Source organism: Pinus tabuliformis, chromosome X, assembly GCF_031772625.1.
Source record: "Pinus tabuliformis cultivar Carrire ecotype Pingquan chromosome X, CPIR1, whole genome shotgun sequence".
Classification (NCBI taxonomy): Eukaryota; Viridiplantae; Streptophyta; class Pinopsida; order Pinales; family Pinaceae; genus Pinus; species Pinus tabuliformis.
This window is the reverse complement of record NC_142308.1, coordinates 38,999,681-39,025,508: the sequence shown is the minus strand read 5'-3', so window position 1 is coordinate 39,025,508 and position 25,828 is coordinate 38,999,681. Positions and strand designations below refer to the sequence as shown.

General features: G+C 38.5%; 1 protein-coding gene across 2 annotated transcripts in view; it reads left to right on the top strand.

Annotated features, from left to right (window-relative positions):
- Nucleotides 1-25,828, top strand: part of LOC149138231 (NAD(P)-binding Rossmann-fold superfamily protein) — a 443,478-nt gene that overhangs the window by 83,493 nt on the left and 334,157 nt on the right. For both annotated transcript variants that reach the window (XM_089446844.1, XM_089446845.1), the window contains exons 5-7: nucleotides 7,321-7,455; nucleotides 7,873-7,896; nucleotides 8,171-8,282. In XM_089446844.1, the coding sequence (XP_089302970.1) occupies nucleotides 7,321-7,455; nucleotides 7,873-7,896; nucleotides 8,171-8,282 (271 nt within the window). The remainder of the gene's footprint in view (nucleotides 1-7,320; nucleotides 7,456-7,872; nucleotides 7,897-8,170; nucleotides 8,283-25,828) is intronic.

The window sequence follows — 25,828 nt, the reverse complement described above, 5'->3', positions numbered from 1 at the left end:
GCTGCCCTTAGATGCAATGGTTGCATTCTCTTCCTCCTCCTTGGGCTTCAACCCACTGCTGCTGCTTCCGTCAAATTTACACTTGACCAAGTCTCTCCTCAGCTCCTCTTGCTTAAGAGCTGCCCACATTCCTTCCCAGTCCGGCAAGTTCTCCCTCCCCAAGATGCTTTGGACAAATACTTGCCATTCCTCTGAAACTGAGTTGAGGGTCGGTCTTACCATCTCGGAAGACTGAGGTGTAGACTCAACAACTGCTAGCTCATCTATGGTCTCTTGAAGCTTCGCTAGAACCAGATCAATGCATTCCCCCTTTGGCATCTATGTGGACCTCATCTTTTGCTTTAAGTACATCTTCCGCTGCTCGGAAGATCCTTGATACAACGTTGACAATGCATCCCACATCTCCTTGGAAATCCCTCTTTCAGCAATGTGATAGACCACATGATCCTTCACTCTGTTGAGGATCATTCTCTTTGCCTTTGCCATCTCTCCCTTGTACTTTTTGAGCAGATTTGGATCCGCAGGCACAACTACCACGTTGTTGATGTAGATCTTGAGAAAATTCTCATCTAGAAGGCACAACATCCTTGCCTTCCAAATCATGTAGTTGGATACTCCATCCAACCTATCTTGATCTCTCAATCCACTGCCTGCCATTTCTGCCAATCAAAAAAGTCAAATGACCTCCTCTTTCTTGCTGCTGCTCAACAAATGAGAATTCGAATTCCCTAGCTAGGAATTCTTTGAGGAAGAAATTCCCCCAAGTGTCTCCTCTTCTTTCTGACGTCTTTCTACCCAGCAACTACATGCAGAAAACTGTGTCACACCAGAAACCCCTCTTTGTTGAAGCTTCTGTTGCGCTACTCCCTCTGCCACTGACAAATTTTGATCTAGTAATCCTACCTCTCCGTCGACTCACTCAGAGAGAGATTTACCACAAAAATGTATCCTTCCTGACCTGATTGCGCAATCCCTCTGGGGATTCGAATCGCTGCCTCCGCAGGAATTTTGAACTCCCTTCTTCCTTCAACGCTGGGCTCTTTCGACACTACTCTCTTGTTTCACCCGCAACTCTGATACGATGTGAAAATTCCTAGATCGGAATCCCTACTGCAGTAAACTGATGTTACTTCTCCTACTTGTTAATCCATTCAAGTTGTTTACGTTGCTCTACTGTAAATATCGAAGTAAATACGCTGCAGCCTTCACTCTTTAATTATTATATGCGGAAACAAGAAAGAAATACACGACACATCTTACACAATTGTTTTTGGAAAAATGTCCCCAGAAAAACTTAATGCAGAAAAACCGGTGAAGAAGCTAAGGGTTTTATTATTATGCAGTAGTAATTTCTGAATACAATCTTTGGATGCCTTCTTGGCTATCCAGTACAAAGAATATCATTGACAAAGATATGAGTGAGATTACGTCACACTGTCACTGGAGACCCTGGCTTATCCAACCACTAAATGGACTGCCCCTGGCTGCCTCTGTGCTACCTCTGTGCAATCACTGCGTTAGCCCAACGTCACACTGTCTGGGGTAGATGTCACTTCTCCTGGCTGATCGATTTGCCTCTGAAATTCTCACTTCTGCTTTCTCGGTCTCACACCCCAACTTCCAGCTAAATAAATCGATCCCCCCTGTGATCGCATAGATTGTCTGGGCAGCGCGACAATGCTCAGACCAGGGGTTGTCACCCTGATCCCCGATCTCTCTGTTTAAGCCGTCTCCCGAGGCTAAGGGGGGTAGACCCTATGGGATAAAGGAAGACCAACTGTGGACTAGTTGGGTTGGGAGACACAGGAAGGCAATTTAGCACTTGATTGATTTTAGAAATTAATGTACCAGTGCCTTATGGAGTTAATGATTAAATGATTATTTATTAAATGTTGTAGAAATATGAACCTTGTAAAACAATCATTTATTATCAAATATCCCAAGCAATACAAGCTATTCAATAAACTCACAATGTTTTAATAATGATCCAACAATTAAATTTCTGAAGATTGAATGCTTTAAACAACCATATAATTTAAATGCTAACCAATTACCACTTTCATATAGCTAACTTTTAAATAAACATTTAAGTGCATTTAACTATAGAGAAGTGGAACATAGATACCACAAAAGACACCAAAAATGAATTTTCAATTTTTAGTTAAGATTTTCATTTTTTTTTTAATTTTTATATTTTTAAATAAAACAAAACTAAACTAAGCAAACAATAAAGTAAATAAAACTTAAAATTATTAAAACTAAACTAAACTAAATGAAATTTAAAATTATTAAAACTAAATACTAAAATCATATAAATCTAAAAAAATAAAATTTGAAGCCATTAAAATCTAAAATTTAAAACTTTTTATGATTTATTATTTTAAATACAAAGAAATGAAACTAAAACTAAACCTAACTATATAAAACTATGAATCTAGTCTAAATCTAATGCTAACTTTATAAAATTCAAAACAAAAAAAATAAAAAAAAAAATCGATTTTTATTTTTGTGTATATTAAAAAAACACTTCATAAAAAAGGGAAATACGCTATCCTAAACAATCTATGGAATCAAATTAAGCCGACACTAACCCTAATCTAAATAGGAACCACACCACATATATTACAATCAAACAGCTTAGGATTATACAACCTCAACCTAATCCAAAAAAAATCGAAGCGTACTATTGTTTGCTGCTTGCAAGTGGAAAGACGTAGCTCGATGAAATCTGGACGGCGGAAGGAAGGCGCACAGGTCCGAGGGTTTTACTTGCAGCGTGGAGATGGCTATTTGGATAGAGGAATGACTGCAAGTCAGCGTGAGGGGTGGAAGAGAGATCGCAAGAGAAAGGAGTTTGCGTGAGGGATTGCTTGGGTGATGTGAATGAAGGGTGAACAGCAACGAAGGGGTTTGATTGCAAGTCAAAGGGACGCAGATAGCTGCAGATGATGAATGTGATGAGGCTGAGGACACCAGAGGGATGGCTGGAGCAGATCGAGTGGCAGCGTGAGGAGGAAAACGCAACAGAGAGAGAGAGAGTACTACGGGGCAGTGTGAATGGTGGCAACATTTTGGTGTGGAATGGAGCATCGAAATTCGATTTGAATGGCAGCTGCGTTGACAGTAGTGTGTGATGGGTAGCACACAGGAGGATGAGACTGCGGGATGAGGGGAAGAGGGAGATACGCAACGGCGTGAAGGATGGGAAGAGATTGCGCAGAATGATGTTGCGTGGAGAGTGAGGGGTCTGCTTGAAGATTTGGACGCAGGGAGCTGAGGAGATGAATGTAGGAGGTATGGCAGCAATCCAACATGCCCAAAAAAAATTTGAAATTTTTTTTCCTGTGACAAAAAATAAACCCCGAGCAACAAAACAACTTTGATAAACCCTCAAATTTCTTCAGAAAATTTGGAAATCCATTGAAGATTATCCCTGCAAGAAATGATGTTGAGGCCAGATCTTACCCTTCAGGGCCTAGATCTGGCTTCAAACAAAAATTTCTTCTTAGACCTGTAACCTGCAATGGCAAAACAGAATACCCAGGAACAATATGCGCAAGAAACAAAACTAAAAACCCTAAAACCTGCTAAATAATTACACTATTCACAGTTTAAAGGCTCTAAATAGCCAGATTTGTCAATATGCCACAAAAATATTTTTAAAATTTTAAATTTAAGATGAGGTGCTTCAGAAAACCCTTCGTGCATTCACCAGAAAATTTCAAATGATAAGCCCGGGATCAAAACTGGTTGGGCTCTTCAGAAAATGCAATTTGGGAGTTGGTTGGTTCAGCCGAGAACTTCCTCAAACGCCCGGTAATCTCAAGAAAATGATTTCTTGCATAGCTTAAATCAACCATTAACGAAGAAGGAGAAAACGATACTAAAATCCAAATGTAATGGAGATACCTGCCATCATATCCAGAAATTTAACTACCATTCAAACCCTAGCGACTAAACAAGATACCTGTGTTTAAAATCACTCTTCATCAAGCTATCATCAATGGCTGAAAATAAATTTATGTAGAAAAATAAAACATCTTACAGCAATTCTAAAAGAGTAACACTAGCAAGATTTCAACCCCAAAGTCTTTCTTTATTGCACAAAAAATGACTACAAGAGAGCTTTCTTTAGCACACGACTCTAAGATCGAATTATCTCAAATGACCCCTAACACCCTATTTAAAGGAAAACTTCCCAACGGCTATTTCGAGTGATCCATGTCAAAATGATCTCGACTGTTGAGGAGGATCAAAATCTCTTTTAATCTCATCCGTCGAAATTTTAAATGCATTTTAATATATTAAAAAATTAAAATCTTGCATTTATTTCCTCAAAAGTTTGACTTTTTATTATTTTATTATTTTTCAATTTTTTATTTATTTTTTAATTAATTAATTAATTTTATTTTTTAAATTTATTATTTTTTATTATTTATATTTTTTTTATTATTTTTTTTACTGGACACTCGAACTTAGCCTTTGGAAAAAACACCTAGGACCTAGGACTTATGAGGGGATAAAACATTTTCTAACCCTCAAGACACTTTACATCATGACTTTTACAATTTTACATCTCTAAGGGGAAAACCCATTTGACATAGACCCTCATAAACTACCCAGTTCTGTGACACAAACATAATCTAGCAAATCAAGCAATTTGTAATAACCTAACCAAATAGTTAGAATGATCTTCAAATTACTTTTACATAAACTCGACCTAACGCACTAGGATTCCCCTAATGACAAAATCCATTCCGGCTTTGGGGTTAGGCTGAAGGAAAACTTTGTCGATCATGGATTGGTGAGACTTATCATTAGAAAATTAGGTTTGCATAGGCAATATTCATACATGACTCAGATCTACTACAATTATTTACAATTTACACATGTAGACTGGGTTTACAACATAACATGATCCCGCTGATGATGATAGTCGAATGGCACAGACACGTCGATCAAGCGCTATCCCTTTTGCGAAAAAAGGGGGTGTACTGCTATGGGTAGTTGACACGCAGTGGTCAACACCCCCAACAAATTTCAAATCTCCTCAAGGCTCTGTGCTGCCGCTGCGTGGTCCTGCATCAACCTCTTCTAGCTCTACGCTGCCTCTCCCAGATCTCTCTCTGCCTCCTCTGCTGGGTATTCCCGAATTATGCGAAATCTCCAACTGGAACTATCCCTGCTCCTCACTGCAAAAGCTCACTTTGAATTTCTCACTGGCCGCTGCTCCGCTTCAGAAATTCGATCTTTTGAACTCTACTCAATGTGTTCTCCAAGTGCCCATTGATGTCCTTATAATCCTCTAGTTGAGAACCAACGACCCAAATCAGATTCTAATCAATGGCTCAAATCATTTGGACTCGATCTCTGTTTTCTTTTAGGTTTCACCCACAGTTTAGATTAATACCCATTAATTATTTTAATTTCCTAAGTTTAGACTTAGGGATCCATTAAAAATAATTAATTATTTAAATAAAACGGTCTCTGGGTGGAATTTCCCAAAACGATTTCTGAGTATTGGAGAATGCATGTGTTTAAGCCTCCCTCCAAATTTTGAGACTTAGAGCACATCCGATGCTACCAGAAATCAACACTCATCAATCTTGGAGTAACATGAACAAGGTGCTTGCTTAAGTCCATATAAGGCCGCATTCAATCTATAGACACGGGACTCGCTCCCATGAACCTCAAAGCCCTAAGGCTGCTCAATATACACCACTTCCTCAATCATCCCATTAAGGAAGACAATAATCACATCCATTTGATGAATCCTCAACCCCATCTTTGAAGCAATAGTTATAACTACCGTGATGGGTGCATATTTTGTGACATGTGCAAATTTCTCCTCGCAATCTACTCCCTCCTTCTGGGAGGACCCTCTCGCTATAAACTTCTCGACACTGCCATCAACTGCATGCTTGATCTTATAGATCCATCGAGAAGTGACCACTAACTTCCCTTTAGGCCTTGATACTACGTCCCAAACATTGTTCCTCTTAGTGGATTTATACTCTTCCACCATAGCATCCCTCTAGACCTGCTGATATGCTGCCTCCTCAAAAGTAGAAAGCTTGGACTCACTGATGCTGCTCATTAAGACGAAATAATTGGAAAATCTGGCTAGTGGTCTACTCTCCCTGAAAGTGCAGCTAGTAGATTCCACATGCTTCTGAGCATCTCTTAATGTTTGCTTGACCCATTTTGGCCTTCTAGTTGTGGAGCTTGAAGGAACATCTCACTCCTCTTGATCTAAAGACTGTGTCCCTACTGTTGGTGCGCTGGTTCCTCCTCAGCCTTCAGAGCCTCTCACTCCAGATCCTTTGCCGTTGTTGGATCTGTCCCATGCGACCTCCTAAAGTTCCTACCCTCCTCAAATCTGACATCCTTTTTGACAACTATCTTACTTTTGTTGAATTTTGTAGCTATGGACAGTCTTCATAATTAATACTTTAGCCCTTGAATTATGTAAGAGCCAAAGAAATGTTCTTCATGTCATTTTCAAAAGAAAGAATTTTTAGAGTTCCCGCATTGTATCAACATCATTGTGTTTGACAGTTCCATTGACCCAATTTAGTGGTCATTACTTGGACATTAATAAAATTATCTTATCTGTCAGCATTTTGATTACTTACTGTCCACCTGTTTCTAATTTATAGAATGAACTGAGTTGTTCGTGAAAGTTTAAAACCATGTTTAACCAAGCTAGAATGCAAATTGTTAAATTACATAATTGTACAGATTTTCCACTAAATTTTGAAAATGAGGAAAGCATTATGCTGGAGCTGATATTTTTTGGACCCAGCCATCATCATAGTCTATTTATTTTGGAGTTTAAGTCTTGATGGTAGTAAACTACCCCCAGACCATGGTTCATTAATTGCATCTTTAAAAAAAATGTCTTACCTTTTTTGAACGCAATTTAAATGCAGTAGGGCCTTTCAAGCCTATAATGTTGTTTGGAACTTTGGTAATCCTAATGGCTCATATAAATGTTGGCACTACCTGTTTCTGGCAAACTTTTAGTGAAGCTTTAGCAGAGAACAGTGGATCTCTTGAGTAACTGCAGAAATCATATGCTTATTGGAATATACTGAATGAAGAATAAGATATAGAAGACACAAAATTTGCTTTGGAAGAATTAAAAAGGAGAACTTAGTGGTCAGTAGGCTTTTATTTTCTTGGATTAAAAACATGATCAGCTTATCAGTTCTATGGCGTAAGTTTTGACATGAACGTAAGTGTTTTCTCAAACTTTGGGTTACAGCATTGACTTTTATATCTAGTATTTTATAAAATGTTATGCTGGCAAGGTTTCAGGTTATTGGAGATATCACACAGCAGGATAGCCTTATTCCCGAGTACTTCCAAGGTATTAAAAAGGTCATCAACGCAGTGTCTGTTATTGTTGGACCAAAGGAAGGTGACACACCTGACAGGGCGAAATATAATCAAGTATGGTACATCCTTAATCCCAGCTGAAGCATGAATAATTACTATTAAAATGTACTAGATGTTAAATATAGATATCCGGCAGATTGAATCAAGGTGGCCTCACATTAATTATTCTAGTTTATAGAAAATGCCTCCAATTCTTAGATATGATGCTAAAAAGGTCAATTTGTAAATTTGCTATGGAGCATGGTGTTATCATTTTCCTCCAAAATGTTGGTAATGGTTGCTTCTGATCAGTAGACTTTCAACTTTTGTCATTTTGAATACCATCAGATGTAATGCTATGTTGTTGCACTTGGTTTCAAACTTAGTACCGTTGCAAATATTTATAGTAGGTTGGATGTGGCTTGTGGCTCTTTATCGTATCAGTCACTTGATTTTGATGATGCATTACTGGGTTCTTTGATTTAAATGCAGGGAATCAAGTTTTTTGAACCTGAGGTAGATATAGCATCTCTACCTTCTGTGAATAGGTTGTATTTGGAGTCAAATTGGTTGGTTGTTGGAAGTAACATTGGTGAACCCATATTCTCACCTGTACCATGTTCTGGTCAAAGCAATGAATGACAGTTCTTTATTCTATAAATGAATAGTAGTTTCAGTCAAATTGTTCACCACTATTTATATTTAGACATAAGTATGATTTTTATCTTTCTAGTGTTAATACAAGTACAACTAACTTTAATTCATTGTTGCTCTGCTCTCAACTAAACAGATAAAAGGTGATTCACCAGAGCTTGTAGAATATGTTGGGATGCAGAACTTGATTAATGCTGTAAAGGAGAAAGTGGGCCTTCGAGATGGAAAACTATTGTTTGGTTTCCAAGGTGCATTTCCTTGCATTCCTATTTAAGATATAGGCATATTATAAAACTAGTTCATTGTGGTACTTGCAGTTCCTGAATACATGTTTGAAGCAACTTAACTTTAAGCCATGTAGTAAGGGACAGGCTACTAGATTATAAGTTAACCAAATTGCATGAAAGTAGAAATAGCATAAAAGAAACTTCGATGCAAAGTTGAATTAGCAAGTAAAAGAGACCAAGCTAACTAGATTGTTCAATGAAAAGTTAGATTGCACAAGAGATGAAATTTGCAAGTTAAACCAAATTGCATAAAGTAATAGCTTGCAAAGAGAAATTAGACACACTTAGTGTGTTTAGTCTACTCTATAGTTTGGTTAACCAAGAAAACCACTCAAGCATCACATGAACACTTTCCCCAAATGGGGAATGGGGGATGCATAGGGGAAAAATCCCCCAACTCCCAAGAAAAAGTAATCTTTTATCAAGTCCCTCTTATAGAACGAGAGATGAAGAGTGAGTTTGAAAGGAGTTTACAATGAGATCCCTCAAAAGGATAAGGCACACCTTCCAATGTTACAAATGAGTCCCTTTTTGGAAAGGGATTTGTTACCGCTCAAACTAGCAGGGGACCTAAAGGGGATCCCTAAAGGGAAAATGTTGGACCAAGGGCAACAAATGTAGACTTAGCCCACTGTCACCTCAACTAAGGCTCCCTACTATTTATAGATTTTCACCAACAGGAGGAGACCCGGTATATTATGGAGTCACCAATGAAAGATAAATCAATGAGTGGATGTGGAGTGACCCAAATAATCCCTTTCCATAAGAGGTTGAAGGATAGATTTTGCTTGCTTTCTAAGCAAGGTACAATGTATTCTAGGAGAGGAATGAGAGGATTTGAGGGTCAGGTTTATGGGATGTGATTCATGAACGAGTTTCCCAATCCCTAAAATCCTTATTGAAATTGGTATCCCGGATGGTTTTTGAAGAATTGTCTTTTTCAAGGAATAGGACCACACGAGACCTGTTGGCCCTGCCGCCTACACCTACCTACAAGTTAGTGAGAAAAACCTTCAACCCCACAAGGTGTGGTTGGTGGCAGGGAACTCAAAGAAGGGGTTGTCAAACTAATCCCGACTCTCTCTGTTTGAGCTATCTCCTAGGTTAGCTAAGGGGGGTCGTCTCTAGTTTCTAGGAGAATTGTTAGAGTTAAATAGATTATCTCTTAAACTGATTTATAAGCAAAAACTGATATGAACAATAACCATCATAAGATAAGCATGAAATACATAAACAACCAGTGCCTTCCAAGTATTTGCTCTTTAAGAAATGAAATTGTATTTTGCTTAAGATGAAGTGAAATGCTTTCAAATGGAAAGCCAAAATAACCTTGAAAATTGAAACAATAAATTGTTAGCACAAATATCATAAATGCTTTCAAGATGAATAAGTCTACAAATCAAAGCATGGAAACTATCTTGCTCAAAATGATACAAAAAGAACTCAAATGTTAGACCAAGATGACAACATGCAATTAAGTTTGCAACCCAAAATAATAGTACTTGAAAGTGAAATCAACCATTCATGACAATATGCAATTAAATCAAAAGATAAGCCAATTTCCAAGTACAAGAAAATTAAAACTTGTTGCAAAATTAAAAGAGATTACAATGCTTGCATCCAAAGTGCTTCTTGAAATAAGATTTACGTGTGAGACTTTAAACCATCAAAATAACAAGAAATTTAAGAACTTTGCAAAAAAAAACAAATGTGATGGAATGACTTCTTGGTTTCTTTTATTAATTAGTCATAAGACAAAGTTACAATTGAACTTTAGTCCTCAGAATTCATCCTTGCCCAAATATTTGGATATCACAATGAAGAGTCAATAGAGGTAGAGGGTCCCTAAAAGTTTATTCAATCAACTTAAGTTGGAGATAAGTTTTAGTGAGGCTTGGGGCCTCCCTATACTAAAATGTCTAGATGAAGTGAAAATTGTGTTAATTCCCCATATTAAACTAATGCTTCATGCAAATGCTTCAAAGAAAAATAGTTTGCAAAACTTGAGAGCATATGCATGTGGGAATTTAAATACAAGATTAGTAAAATTTGCATGTGGAGTGAAATGTGTTGATTTTAAGCATGCAGAATATGGAATTAAGAGCTAGAAAGCTAAGAAAAACTAAAAGCAAGATTCAACCACCCGCAAGAATCCCTCCTCTAAATGAGGAAGGGAGATGCCATGGGAAAAATCTCAAACTACCTCCAACAATTTTTTTTTATCTTTTATTAGCGTTTAAAGCAGGTAAAAATGCCTCTAAGAGGGTAGCCCACAATACGAAAGAGATCTTTACAAAGATGGGACTCTAACAAAACTGGACTCTCTCCCCAAAAAATATAACAACAACAAACTTGAAGATGGAAAAAACTTTCCGAAAGAGATTCACAAGGCTCAAAAGGTCCACGACCTAGATGAATTTGCAAGTCTCTCCCAGGTGCTTATGGCCTCCCTAAAAATCAGTCTTTGGATAGCGTGAGGGGGTCCTGCATACAAACAAGTGAGTAGTTTCCAAAGCTTCTCCTCAAGCTCCTTGTTGCCCCATGCTCAAGCCTATGGGCTGCAAAACACAAAGAAAAACCAATTGTCAGTGTGAAATTAGGAAAAAGAAACCAAAACTAAACTTAGAATTTAATCTACAAAGCACTGGCTCAAGTAATGGGAGTGACCCCCCATACTTGCCTAGTTTTAGAAATGAATCTTGAATATGAGATATAACTTTGAAAGAACTAGAATCAAAGAAGTATTTTGAATTTTAAATGGATGATCAAGTAGCTCTAGAATAAGAAAACTCCCTTTTGCTTTTCGTTGGATGGAAAACTTGAAATGAAAAAATGGTTGAGTCTTGGATCGCTATGATTCTAAGAGTGAGTTGATTTAATTGAGATTTCTCTCACTTCCAGATGGATTCCTGCACACAATACAAAAGATCTTTCATACACACTTGAACACTTATTAGTTTGCACAAGATTAGAGCAATATAATGAATAAGATAAACCAAACAGTCATACTAAAATGAATTGGCAAACTTATCCATAGAATACTACTCTAAATTAATGGTATGTGCAAGATAGCTTGCACACATCAATCCAAGTAAGATGACAAGTATAAACTAATATTAATTCTATATGTGAAAAAAATTAAACGCAATAGCAGTAGCATGAAAGGACATCACCTCATAACGACAAGGACATTAAGAAAGTATGCAAGTACAAAATGGCAAAATTTCCTCAAGCCCAATAGCCTATTACATGATACAATATGAGAGCCAAAGGCTTATTTAAATAGAACTATGGGAGCCAATCCCAATGAAAGATGAAATGACAAGTGTAGCAATGGAGATAATCCCAATGACAAACTGAGTTTCCAAGTGGCCACATGACTGGGATCCCAATGAAAATTCGAATTTTCTTAGTGGATGTGATACTTGACCAAGTGCCAATGAATCTCTGAGTGTAGTAGTGATCAAACAAGTGGCTGATATGACTGTTGTGTATATCTCCTTAGTTGGGCAACATATATCCTTGTTCATGTGTAAGTTCTTTATGGCTGCCAAGTGTGAAATAAGTGAGTGAAAAGAAGAACAAATTCCATGAAAATATCAGCCCCAAAATCTGGTGAAGACACCACTGCAATTACACATCCCAATCTGCCCCTTAATCTCTGCATATAACCTGTTGTGAGTGCTGTGCGTTTGGCTGCCTCTAAACTTCTGTTCGTAGACTCTAAAATCTGAACTGTAGATTGTGCCTGCGTGGACTGTCCTTAATTTGCTGTGTATGATTGAGGATGACTGGGCTTGCGTATGATTTATTTTGTTGGCAGCGTATATCTTTGGTGTGCATGGAATGGAGGTGGACAAGAACTGTTCCATGTGGCAGTTTTGTCCCCCATTATCTCCCTTTACTTGGACCATATCTCTAATCAAATCGAAAACTGATTTTGACTGCTGAGTGTGCCATTCGTGAGCTTCTTTTGTTGACTGTTGACTTGTCATTGGTTTGACCTCCAAAATTGTTGCCATGTCATTCCTCTTGTTCCCCCTTAAACTTTTAATGTGCAACACATATTTCTAATATGTTGAATTATTATAATTTACCCATAAGTTGTGCTTTATGATTTCAACGTTGCCTATTTAACTCAATTTGGAAACTTTTGACTCGTCACTTGGAACTTTGACTTTGACTTTCCTCCATGTGGTGGGCCCCACATTGCTGCTACATCACCTTTGATATTCCTTTAACTTTCCATGTCAAATTTGACGTATTTTGACTATGGAAAAATTTCTAAGTTTTTCCAATTATTCAATTTTTCTCATTTTTTTCTCATTTTTGCCACTGCCATTAGGAAAATCGGCTTTTGAGGGACTATAAGTCATTTTTTGACCCCCAAAGTGCATCCTAAAGTAATGCTGGGTCTTTGAGGATGAATTTTGAGTAGTCATACATCCTAGATATTTCCTAAGGCAACTTATTTACATCATTACATAAAAAATAATTAAAAAAATCTCGTTTTGCGGGAAATTTTAATTATTAAAAAATCCTATTTAAACCTAGCCAAATTCCACGAATTTTTTTGTGTGATCTAGTATGGTAATATACATCGACTCTAGACGCTGAGATGTGTTAGGGGCTCAACCTTCAAACCGTCACCTCAGCTTTGGGGTAAAAAGTGAGTGAAAAAACCCAGAAAATTATCCGCCTCTGAAAAAGAAGGGATAATTAACTAGATTAAAAAAACACTCCAAAGTGTACTCATTTGTTGATCGAGTCCCAACATCCTAAGCTTGTTATAAACTCAAAAACTCATCATTACTAGTATCACTTATTACAATTCCTCGCAGGGTGTGGAATTTGGGTAGAAAGATGGTGAGAAGATAGAAGTAGAGTTAAAAAACTCTGTTGACTGATGATATTTGATGGTACAAGTGTCCTTTGAATCATCTTTGGGCATGGAGTCTTCATATAATCATCAGGTGCCACTCTAGTGGTTGACAGGACCCAGCCTATGTTAGGAGGTAAGAGTTTAGAAACCTATGATATTTTTAACCTGGACAAGGTGGGGAAAAGGATCAAAGAAAGAATATTCAATCAAAGGTGTTAAATTGATCCTATGAGGCACTAGCCTTGGGGATGCCAGGGCAAAGTTTGATTTCGGAACTAGGGCTTGGCTTTTCTCACAACTCCACGTTGGAATGGCTTCAAATTTGGAGGAGGTCTTGGGGAAACACCAGCGCAGGAGAGCCTAGGAGTCCAAACGTTTTGGAGGGATATTTCACCGCGAAAATGATGCCCTAGGTGATCTAACTTGGCTAGACCTAGGAAAAGGTGAAAAGAAGTTTATTTTAAGTGACCACCTTTTGGTAGTGTTGACCACTACATGTCAACTACCCATAGCAGTACACCCCCTTTTTTCGCAAAAGGGATAGCGCCTAATCAATGTGTTCCTTCCATCATCATCAACCTGATCATGTTATATTGTAAACCCTTTCTGCATGTGTAAATTGTAAATAATCTCAGCAGATCCGTGTCGTGTATGTAATTGCCTAGGTAAACCTAATTTTTTGATGATGATCTACATTCCGGAAGGTTTTTTGTCTCACCGATCCATGATCGGCAGAGTTTTCCTTCAACCTTACCCCAAAGCCGGAATGGATTTTGTCATTAGAATGTTAGGGGAGTCCTAGTGTGCTAGATCAAGTCTATGTAAAAGTGATTTGGGAATAATCCTAACTATTTGGTTAGGTTATTTTATTACAAATTGCTTGATCTGCTAGATTATATTTGTGTCGCAGAACTGGGTAGTCTATGAGGGTCTATATCAAATGGGTTTTTCCCCCTTGAGATGTAAAAATGTAAAAATCATGATGTAAAATGTCTTGAGGGTTAGAAAAATAATTTATCCTCTCATAAGTCCTAGGTCCTAAGTAATTTTAAATTTTCCAAAGGCTAAATTCGAGGGTCCTTTAAAAAATTAAATTTTAAAAGGTCCAGGGACTAAGGTTAATTGATTATTTTGCTAAATTTTATGCCCTTGGTCCCTAAGGTTAAGTCAAAGTCAAAATTTTGAGGAAATTAATTCAAAAATTTAATTTTTGAATTAATTAAAATGCATTTAATTGATAATTTCGAAATTTCCTCAATATTTAAAATTTCGACGGATGAGATTAAAAGAAGTTTTGATCCTCATCAACGATCGAGATCGCTTTGACAAGGATCACTCGAACTAGCCGTTGGAAGATTTGTCTTTAAATAGGAGGTCAGTTGTCAGTTGAGATCATTTCGATCTTTGGGTTGTATGCTGAGTGAAAGCTCTCTTGGAATCATTTTTCATGTGCAAATAAAGAAAGACTTTGGGGTTAATCTCTGTTGGTGTTACTCTTCGAGAAAATGTTGTAAGATGTTTTATTTTCTTGCTTAGATTTACCTTCAGCCATTGATGTTAGCTTATTGAAGAGCGATTTAAACACAGGTACCTTATTTGATCACTAGGGTTTGAATGATAGTTTAATTTCTGAAATTAATGGCAGGAATCTCCATTAGATCTGAATTTCATTGTCGTTTTCTCTCTCTATGTTAATGGTTGAATTAAGTTGTGTAGGAAATCCTTGGTTTTGAGATTACCGGGTGTTCGGGGAAGTTTTTAGTTGTATCAGCCAACTCCCGGATAGCGTTTTATAAAGAGCCCAACTGGTTTTGATCCCGAGCTTATCATTAGAACTTCTGTTGTGGATGCATGAAGAGTTTTCTGAAGCACCTCATCTTAAATTTAAAATTTAAAAAAAATGTATTTGTGACATAATGGCAGATCTGGCTACTTAGAGCCTTTAATTTGTGAATATTGTAATTATTTAGCTATTTTTGTCTTTTTTAGTTTTTTTAGTTTCATCCTTGCATATATTGTTTCTGGCGTTTTGTTTTGCCATTGCAAGTCGCAGATCTGAAGAGGAGATTTTGCTTGACGCCAGATCTAGGCCCTGGAGGGTAAGATTTGGCCTCAAAACCAGTTTTGGCAGATGGTCTGGTGGAAGCTTTGCAGATTTAGGAGCTGCGTAAGGGTTTATAGCAGAGGACTTGTTTGCTAGATTGGATCTGGAAAGAAAATTTTCAAACAAAGTTTTGGGAAATTTCTGGGTCTTTATTGTCCCCTGGGGTTTTATTTTCGTTGTTACATATAAACCTCCGCTTTTCATCTCCATTCCACTGCAGCTCCCTCCTTCAACGCATCCATAGCCCTCCTCACATTGTCTTCTTAACCTTTAAACCCTTCCACGCACCTGCCATCCTCACACTGACCATCCCACGCTCCACGCAGTCTTCAACCTGCAAAAAATCCACAGCCTTCAACACTGCCATTTCCTTTCCTTTGCGGCTTCCCTTCCAGCGTCCTCTGCCAGCCCTTACGCTGCTCTTCTCTCATTGCTGGCATCCCTGTGTTGACCTTTCCTTTTTCCCTTTCTATCGAGCTTCTTCACTGCTCGCTAACCCGCATCCTCTACCTGCTAAACCCTCACGAATCGCTCTATTTCTTCGCGTTGCTGTAACGATCCATCTATAAATACAAAGAACGCAATCATAATAGCAGGTATACGGTACATGCATATGATAGCTACATATGCATGTGCCGCATACACCACACTAGTATTTTATACTACATTGATTATAAGTGCTAAATACCATGACACTTCTTGGAATAGAAGTTCTACTCATTCACCAATATTGAGTAATGCATGGTTAGATCTTAAAAGAGGACTATATAATTATATGTTCCAGATTATTGATAAAATTATATCAATAATTAATAAAATAAATATTAAATATTAATATAAGTAATCAATTAAAAAGGGGATCCAAGTATAAAGTTTATAATGTGCTATGTTTTTATAATGTTATAATGTTTTAATAATACATGTATACACAATGTATTGGTTATATTAAAGGAATAATCAATAAACACCATATGGTTTGAAAAACATAAAGGGTAATTCATTCACGACCTGAAACAAGACCAGGAGGGGATACGTAGGCGCAGGTGTGTCATCAGCAGGGTGAGCGGTGGTTGCAGATGGAAGGGCGGCCACTTCCAAACTAGAGAATAAAAACCGCAGGACATGGATTGGGCAGGGACACAAAAAAACCAGAAGGAAGAGTTCGGAAGGGAAGGGAATCAGACATTGGAAGAGCTTGAGAGTTCTAAGGTTCTGGGCACGGGGGAATAGTCAGCTTCTGTTAAGAAGCTTACTGGATTGAGCAGCTAGGCTCTGCTCAGTCTGGCTGGGTGGATTCGGTCTCTCGATAACTGTAGCAGCGTAGCTGGAGGCATCTTCAACTGCAGGAGTACAGGTAGGTACCTCAACAGTCCGGTTAATTGATTTTGTCAGGTTTCTGTTGAAAATGTTACAGGTTCATGCTTTAAATCCCTTACTGTTTTCTGTACATCTGTTCACGGCTCTTACATATGGTATCAGAGGCGTTGTTCAAACCCTTTCGACCTCATAGGCCCTACGCATCGTGTAATTTTCCGTTGAACTGCTGCGTGAAAACTTTATCAAACAAAAATTTCCCTACTTTTGATCTGACCGACATCTGCAGTCGAATGGTAGAAACCGCGGTTCGAACCATAAGGCTTTCGATTTTATAGTGGCCACACGTCTGGAATTTTGGTGCCAAATTAATGCAAAGACTATCTCAAAATATCAGCTGGAGGACCACTTGAATGCATTCTCCTTGGGTTTCTCCGTTTCGAGCATTCATTTGTCCCCTTCTGCTTAGAGATTTGGAAGGGCCAGTTTTTTTTTAAGTCAAGCCAAACTAGGGTGTTTTCCTCAATGTAAAATATGGCCGAAGAAGAGGAATACAATCTAGAACAGCAACTAGAATGTCAGCTGGTGGAACACAAAGACTTGGTTACTGGTGTGAATGAAGCCCTCACTGGAGACCCAGAAAATGTCGAGCTTTTGATGGTGGAGGATTGTTGAGGGTTTCCCTTTCATCAAAAGGCGCTGTCTAGACCGTTCGATCGAGTTCTGTTGAAGTTCCTGGTGACGGCCTCAACGTCGCCATTAGGCTTTGCTCTCTTCCCCTCACGCAATGTGGCTGTCCACTCATGAGGAGTTGCAGTCCATTACCCACCTATCTGGGTCCCTTCCCGTCGAGAATAAAAAAAAATCAAGTCACATTTGAGTAATTTAAGACATGTGCCCTGTTTTCAAGCTGCTGGAGCGATTTTAGGTAGGCATTGGACAAAATATTTAATTTGTGCTTGGTTTCCATTGCAATACAGTTATTAAATCTGGGGCGTAGGCTCATATGCTTGCTTTTTCTGTCCTATTTAGGGCGGGATTTTCCTCATACTTCTGTCGTTCGTGCGTCGTAGCTGTCTCTGTTCCGTGATGTATTTTTCTATTTTCTTATTTGTTCCAGGAAATAGTACATGCGGCATTCCTCCAAACAAAAAAGGGGGTTTGAAATTTGATGGGGCTTGTATCTTAAGATATAGCATTGCTTCATTGTCAAACCAGTGAAACTTGTCTAAAAATTTTAAATTGCATGCTTCTGCGGCCTTTGCTGCCATTTCAGATGAAACAACTCATGGTGAACAACTTGTAGTTGTCTATCAAATTTGAAGCCCATAAGAATGCTTGAAGGCAGCGCACTTGATTTTTCAATGACAAATTGTCTGTTTAGAGCGTTGCATGCCATTTCATGTAACATAACCTATCAAATGGCGGCATAACTATGACAGCGTCATCCTGGGCTTAACCACATGCATTACATTCTTGGTTGCCAGTGCTCAGCGAGAATAATTGATATTGATTTCAATGAGTTACATTTCCTCTTAGTGAAAAGATACCTTTAGGGCCTGTGTTTACTGTCTCCATAGAGTGGAAATATATTTTCACAGCGGTTCAGTTCCAGAAACCAAGGTTTTTGGCCCACTGCTTGAATGTACGAGAGTTAGCTGACAATGGCATTTTAGGGGCTCTAGTGTGATTATTTTTAAATTACCGTCCATTGAAAAGGAGCCACAAGCTTGAGATTTTTTTATAAAGTTCTTTCAGGAATAAGATGTGGCTGTGAATTCTTCTGCCAAAGATCTATCAAATAGAATTCAGTTATTTGCATATGAAAACAAAGGCTTAGCATACAAGACTCAAGCAGCTAGAGATTCAAGCTCAGGTTGTTTTGTTCTGCAAATCAACAACATCCCATAAACTACCATCCACATTTCCAAACGCCAATTCGATCATTTGTTAAGGAAAACAACAGCTTGCTCTTAATATGTACCCGATGTTCCGTGTTCTCTTCATAGCTTGAGAGGTCCAGACCAGCCATGTGTGAACAAGGGTACAGTCCAAATGAATAGCAAGAGTTGGTATTCTAAGAATAGGTTCTTGGATTCTAACAAGTTCATGTGTGTATGAAACAACACCATCAACGTTTCGCTTTACCATCACATGGCCCGCAACAGTCAAATCTCGATCAAACTCGGTGTGCCATAATCCACCCCCATACAGTTGAACACCTATTTCCCTGTTCCATGCTTATTCAATGATTGAAATGTGGCAGTGCAGACTAATTTATTGGAGATCAGATATATTAGTAGCCATCTGCATTTTTAGTTTGGTCTGAAAACTGTCCTTACTGTTAAAATATCTTGTTATGTACTAGCCATTTGCCATATTCATCATAAATAAACTGATCTTCTGTTTTACATTTAGAAAATTCTAAAACTTAACGTGATTTGGTTACATAATAGTTGTTCCATGTCTCTCTTCTGCTGTATTGGCTGAGGTCTGACCACTCTTATAAAATTTTAGGATCATTCTGTGAAGCATATACAAATGTGCAAGTCCTAGAGCTGTCTGAAGTAAAGCCTAATTGCAAATTTTCATTATGTGAAACCCTCTCAACACTGCATCCTCCTCTGCATATTGACAAGAATGTTTAGGATCTATATACTTGGTAATAGTGCCTTTTGTCCTCGGTCACTCGAATTTCAAAGTAGGATACTGTAGAAACATTAAAAGAACCATTTCTCTACCTTGCCTGATCAATTGCAATATATAGGCCATTGACCTACATTTTATGTACAATTTGACTATTGATATGAATTTACCCTTCAGTTTGACCCCAACCTACATTTATGGTATGGTAGACTGCTGAACTGTATCTCTTCTAGATTTTAATCATGACATGTCTATGGTAAATTTCCCGGCTAAAGGTCAAACTGATATGGAACCAGAGCAATCCTTCATTTGTATATATATTATAGGTTTAATCCATATCTAAGTAATATATTCAAAAATATAAATATGTATGTCCTTCTTTAAAGGTAGTAGCTAGTTTGAGGTGTGATGGGTATGTTGCTGATGTTCATTATAACGAGGCATTTAACATTTTCATTTTGTGAATGTTATTTAGTAATAGATTTTAGATGATCTACCTTAGGAACTCATGACCATACACTTTTGCATTATTTCATATTAGGAAAGAATACCCTGCATTAGGACAAGGAGGTCGTGAGGCCACCCTCCTTGACCTCGGTACAAGTAAGATCTGCCTAGCAGATAAAAATAGCAAAAAAACTATACCCATTTATGAATGTGAAGTTGTAAAAGAAAATTATATGTTAAATTCGATTGTCTACCTCAAAATTTTTATAGAATTTTATTATGTATACAGGAAACATTACAATGGTAAGGACATATGAGCGACGACGACGTGATCGGGCAGCATCACTGCCATTAATGCCGCCACCGTCGCCATCATCATCCCCATCGCCACCACCATCACCATTGTAGGAATTTACAGGGTAAGTTCCTCAGAAAGAATACCAAAAGGACACCGCTCACAACCAGATCACAGATCAATACACCAGTATTTTTGACGTGGTTAAAACCCTCAAAGAGGGAAACAGTCCACAGCCTGTCCCAACGTGGGTACTACAGACAATTTATTAATCAAAGAATGAAAATTTACATAAGCTTCTCTCATGCACGGATTACCCGAACAATGACCCTCCATGTGCTTTAAATAGAACTCATGGACCAATTGGGTGTCAAGCCACAGATCAAGTGTCAGTAATACCGAGGAGAGAATGAACCGTCGGATCACTACATATCGTGACCATCGGATTGTAAGTTACAAAATGTACAACGGTAAAGAAACACACTTTACCTAACTCTATACCTAACTCTATACTAGACCAAGTTGAACTTAACTATTTCCTATGTGTCGGAATATCCTAACATCCCCCCTTAAGAACAACTTGGGATAGGATTGAAGGATTTACAAATATGACACAATAGGAGAAGGAAGGAGGCACTAGAGCCTATCCCCCCTTAGTGACAACTTCCTGAACTCCAAGCATATATCGAAGTTTAGTGAACTTCGCCTCTGTGAGAGCCTTTGTGAAGATGTCTGCAACCTGATCATCTGTTGAACAATATTGCACTTCAAGAACATGGTCATGAATGAGCTTTCTGATGAAGTGCATGTGTAGTTCAATGTGTTTGCTGCGCTGATGCTGGACTGGATCTTTGCATAGCTGAATGGCACTTTGATTATCACACCAAAGTGTGGTTGGATGCTGCTGCTCAAAGCCAAACTCTGATAGGATCTGACGAAGCCACAAGGCTTCCTTACTAGCTTCCACGACACCACGATACTCTGCTTCTGCTGACGAAAGAGAAATGGCAGCCTGTTTCTTACAAGCCCATGTAATAGGTCCTGAACCAAGAGTGAAGACATAACCGGCAGTAGACTTCCGATCATCAGGGTCACCAGCCCAATCAGAATCAGTGAAACCAACTAACAGAGGAGCTGCTTTGGCACTGTAATGAATCCCAAACTGTACTGTACCTCGAACATAACGAAGTATTCTTTTAGCTGCTTTCCAATGACTTTCACGGGGGTTTTGCATAAAACGAGCAACAAGGCCAACAACAAAGGAAAGATCAGGACGAGTATGGGTTAAATACAAGAGTTTTCCTACAAGTTGACGGTATAGGTAGCATCAACTTCAGGAGAAGTACAAGAGACTGAAAGTTTGACTCCAGACTGAAAGGGAGAAGGGGCTGGCTTACAGTCTTCCATGTGAAAATGACGAAGAATATCACAAGCATACTTGGACTGGGAAAGGAAAATACCCTCCTTGGATTGCAAGACTTGAAGACCGAGAAAATAGTGTAAGTGTCCTAAGTCTGTCATTTCAAATTTCTTTTTAAGGCTGGACTTCACATGGTTTATAAGGTTGGGATCACTACCAGTAAGAATAAGATCATCAACATAAAGAACAAGGATGATAAGAGAGTTGCCCACTTTCTTGGTGTAGACAGTATTGTCAGAATGACACCTAGAAAAGCCAGATTCTAAAAGAAAGCTATCCATTTTGGCATACCAAGCCCGAGGAGCTTGCTTGAGGCCATAAAGGGATTTCTTAAGTCGACAAACAAGGCTGGAGTCTGTTTGTATGAAGCCAATGGGTTGTTCCATATAGATTTCTTCCTGCAAGTCCCCATGCAAGAAGGCAGATTTAACATCCATCTGATGGACTTCCCATTTTAAAGAGGCAGCAAGGGAAAGAACAAGGCGGATAGAGTTCATTTTGGCAACAGGGGAGAAGGTTTCAGTGTAGTCAATGCCTTCAACCTGTGAAAAGCCCTTAGCAACGAGACGAGCTTTATGTTTATCAACTTTCCCATCTGGTCCATACTTGGTTCTGTAAACCCATTTACATCTAACAAGTTTGCGTCCCTTTGGTAGAGGAACAAGATCCCATGTATCATTTGTCATCAATGAATGATATTCTTCATTCATAGCTGCTTCCCAATGTGGATGGCCTGAAGCTTCTGCAAAAGTGTCAGGATCATGATTTACTGGAGCTTGAGCCAGTAAAGAAGAGGCTCTTTCAAACTGAGAACGTGTACGTCGCTGATCTGTAGGATCACCGGCAAGATCACCTGCTGCATCCCGAGTAGCACGGACCCATCTTGGAAGTTGAGGATCCTGAGAAGGTGGGGGAGGATTATCATCCTCGCTTTCATCATCTGAAGAAGAAATGTTTTCAAAAGTAGAAGAGATAGGAAGAGGTGGCACATCCGCCGGACTAGGCTCGCAGGCCGATTTATTTTCATCAAATTTTACATCTCTTCTAATGATAACATTTTTGGACTTAAATGGAATAAGTCTATAACCTTTTACATCTTCAGAATATCCAACAAAAGTACATTTCTCACTCTTAGGTTCTAAAGCTTTATGCTTTTCATCTGGAATATGGGCCCATGCTTCACTTCCAAACACACGAAAGTGACTTACATCTGGTTTAATGGAACTCCAAGCTTCTTCTGGAGTGATATTCTCTAGAACCTTAGTAGGAGTGCGATTGATTATATAATTTGCACAATTAATTGCTTCGGCCCAAAAACTAAGACTGAGTCCTTTAGATTGCAGCATACAATTAGCCATTTCCTTTAAGGTGCGATTTTTCCTTTCAGCTACACCATTTTGTTGTGGAGTGTATGGAACAGTATGTTGCATTTGAATTCCATTTTCGGTGCAAAAGTTGATGAATGTGTTTTTAACATATTCTCCACCATTATCAGTTCTTAGCTTAAGAATTTGATGTCCAGATTGTTTTTCAACAAAGGCTTTGAAGGCCAAAAAAGTGTTAAATACTTCGCTCTTGAGTTTTAAGAAGTATACCCAAGTGCGTCTGGAGAAATCATCAATGAAAGTTAAGAAGTACTTGCAGCCAGAGAATGAAGCAACAGGAAGAGGACCACATAAATCACTGTGCACAAGCTGTAAAGGGGCTGAGGCGTGCCAAGAGGCACGTTTGTCAAAACTGTCCCGATGATGTTTTCCGAGTACACATCCGGAACAAACACCATCTCTGCAAGATACCATAGGAAGACCTGTCACCATATTTTCTTTACATAGATGCTGAAGGGAGCGATAGTTTAAGTGACCAAATCGCTCATGCCAAAGTTTGCTCACTTCATCATTATGAGCAACAAATACTGAGGGAAGATTTGATGACCCAAAGTTGTGAAACTTATACAACCTTGTGGAATCATCAGCAAGACCAGTAGCTAGAATCTGTTTAGGATCTTTTAGATCCTTGATTACAACATCATGAGGTGAAAATTCAACAATTTTACCTTCACCTGAATGAGTTATCTGATAGACAGATAGAAGGTTGCAGGATAAGGTTGGAACACATAATACATCATTAAACTGACCATTGTCTAGATGAACAGTTCCAGTCCCTACAACATTAAGAGATCTATCATCACCAACATATATATTTTTGGTGTTACAATCATTTAAAGAAGAAAACATGGCTTGGTTTTTGGCCATGTGATAAGAGGCTCCAGAATCAATGAGCCACTCATGAGAATGAGAAGAAGAAGAAGATACATTTAATGCATAACCAGACTGAGATGATTGACAACGACATGCAGAAAGTGCCATTCCGGAAGTTGAAGTTGAAGTAGGCTCCACATGGATGTTATGTTTCTTCATTGCGGCTTCCAAGGCTTCCATCTTCTTAAAGCATTTAGATTCTAAGTGGCCATCTCGATTACAAAAGTTACAATGTCTATCAGTCTTCTTCCATTTGTTTTTATTGGTCTTATCATTTTGCTGAAATGATCTTTCATTTTGAGGCTGAGTTGGTTTAGGACCATTCTTTTGAGGATATGACTTCTTAGGATTCTTTGAATTTGGTTGCTGCTGGGCGGCTAACGCTTTCGTGGAAGAGTTTCCAAGATTAAGAAGACCAAGGTGTAAGAGTTTTTCTTGTTCTCTTATTAAGGAATCACAAAAGGAGTCAAAGGAAGGGGCCTTGTAGTCTTTTCCTTGACAAATGAAAGCTTCCCTTGTAGAATGGAAAGTGGAAACAAATACAGAGTAGGCTGGTCCCAACTTAGTAAGGATGGAATAAATAAGGTTACCATTTTCTTTCTTAACTTTAACACCTTCCAAGAGATATCTAAGGGTCTTGAATTTGGACAAGAAATCTTCAATGCAAGAAAAATTATTAGGATCCAAAGTAAGCAACTCATTTTCAAGTTGATGGGCTCTAATTTCATTTTTAATCCCAAAAACTTTAGTGAGTTTTTCTAATGCTTCATGAGGAGTCTCAAGTTCTGCAATGTGGAATCTAAGATCAGGAGAAATAGACATCCCTATCAAACCACGTGCTTGATCTTGTCTATTTTCCCATTTTGCAGCCTTGTTTCATCTTTTGGTTTCTTCTCTTGGTCTGTGGCTATTCTGAAGAGACCTTTACTTCTAAGTAAATCTTCCATGTAGGCTACCCATTGGAAGTAGTTAGTGCTGTCAAGAATGACTTGGCATGGACTTTCCATTTTTTTAAAAAAAACTGAAGCTGAAGATGCTGAAAGTAAGTGTTCCAATGGATAGATCTCGAAAAAATAGGCGGTTTTAAAAAAAACGGCTCTGAAAAAGGCTTCCGGATGAAGAAGTTATGGCTTTTTGAAAAAAAAATTGTTGACGTTGCCGGCAAAGTGCGCGAATGTGCGGGAATGAAAAAATCCGCCCCCACAAAATGGAGACTTGAACCCAAGACCTCTACTCTCTTAAAATAGCTTTGAACCAATTGATCTATACAAAAAATTTGAGAGAGAGAGAGAGAGAGGGGGGGGGCCTTGGTTTGCGTGCTTGCCTTGAGAAAACTCTTTTTCCCTACAAAACACAAAACACAAAACCCAACACGAATATGCAAAGAAAAACGAACCTTGCGGCTCGAAGTTAGCTTTAGCAAAAAAAACTAGAAATTTAAAAAAAAAATCTCAAAGTTAGCTTTAGCCGAAAAACTAAATATTTTTCTCAATGTTTCTGATTTTCCGAGATCACACTAAGGTGCAGGGAAAAGAGCATACGCATGAGAAAAATCCTTCCTTTCTGTTTCTGATTTGCCCAGATCGCACAGAGTCGCAGGGCAAAGAGCATACGCAGAAATGAAAGGTATAGATCCGGTTAGAAAAAAAGGGCTAAATAAATCGAAACCGAAATAAGCAGAGAGAAAATAACAATAAACTGCAAAAAACACTGTATACATCCCGATCTGAAAAATGACGCAGCTAGGGCTACCGGAAACCTTTTCGCGTGAAACGAAAGGGGTTCCTCACTGGAACAGATGCTCCGAACGCAACAGAGCAGTCCTCTCGGCTCGAAAGCAGTCAGAAACAGCAGATCTAGGAAACGAAAGCCGCATGCAGTTCTACCGGCTTCAGATTTGGATCACCAACAGACGCGGCCCTCAAATAGCTCCGATACCATGTAGGAATTTATAGGGTAAGTTCCTCAGAAAGAATACCAAAAGGACACCGCTCACAACCAGATCACAGATCAATACACCAATATTTTTGACGTGGTTAAAACCCTCAAAGAGGGAAACAGTCCACAGCCTGTCCCAACGTGGGTACTACAGGCAATTTATTAATCAAAGAATGAAAATTTACATAAGCTTCTCTCATGCA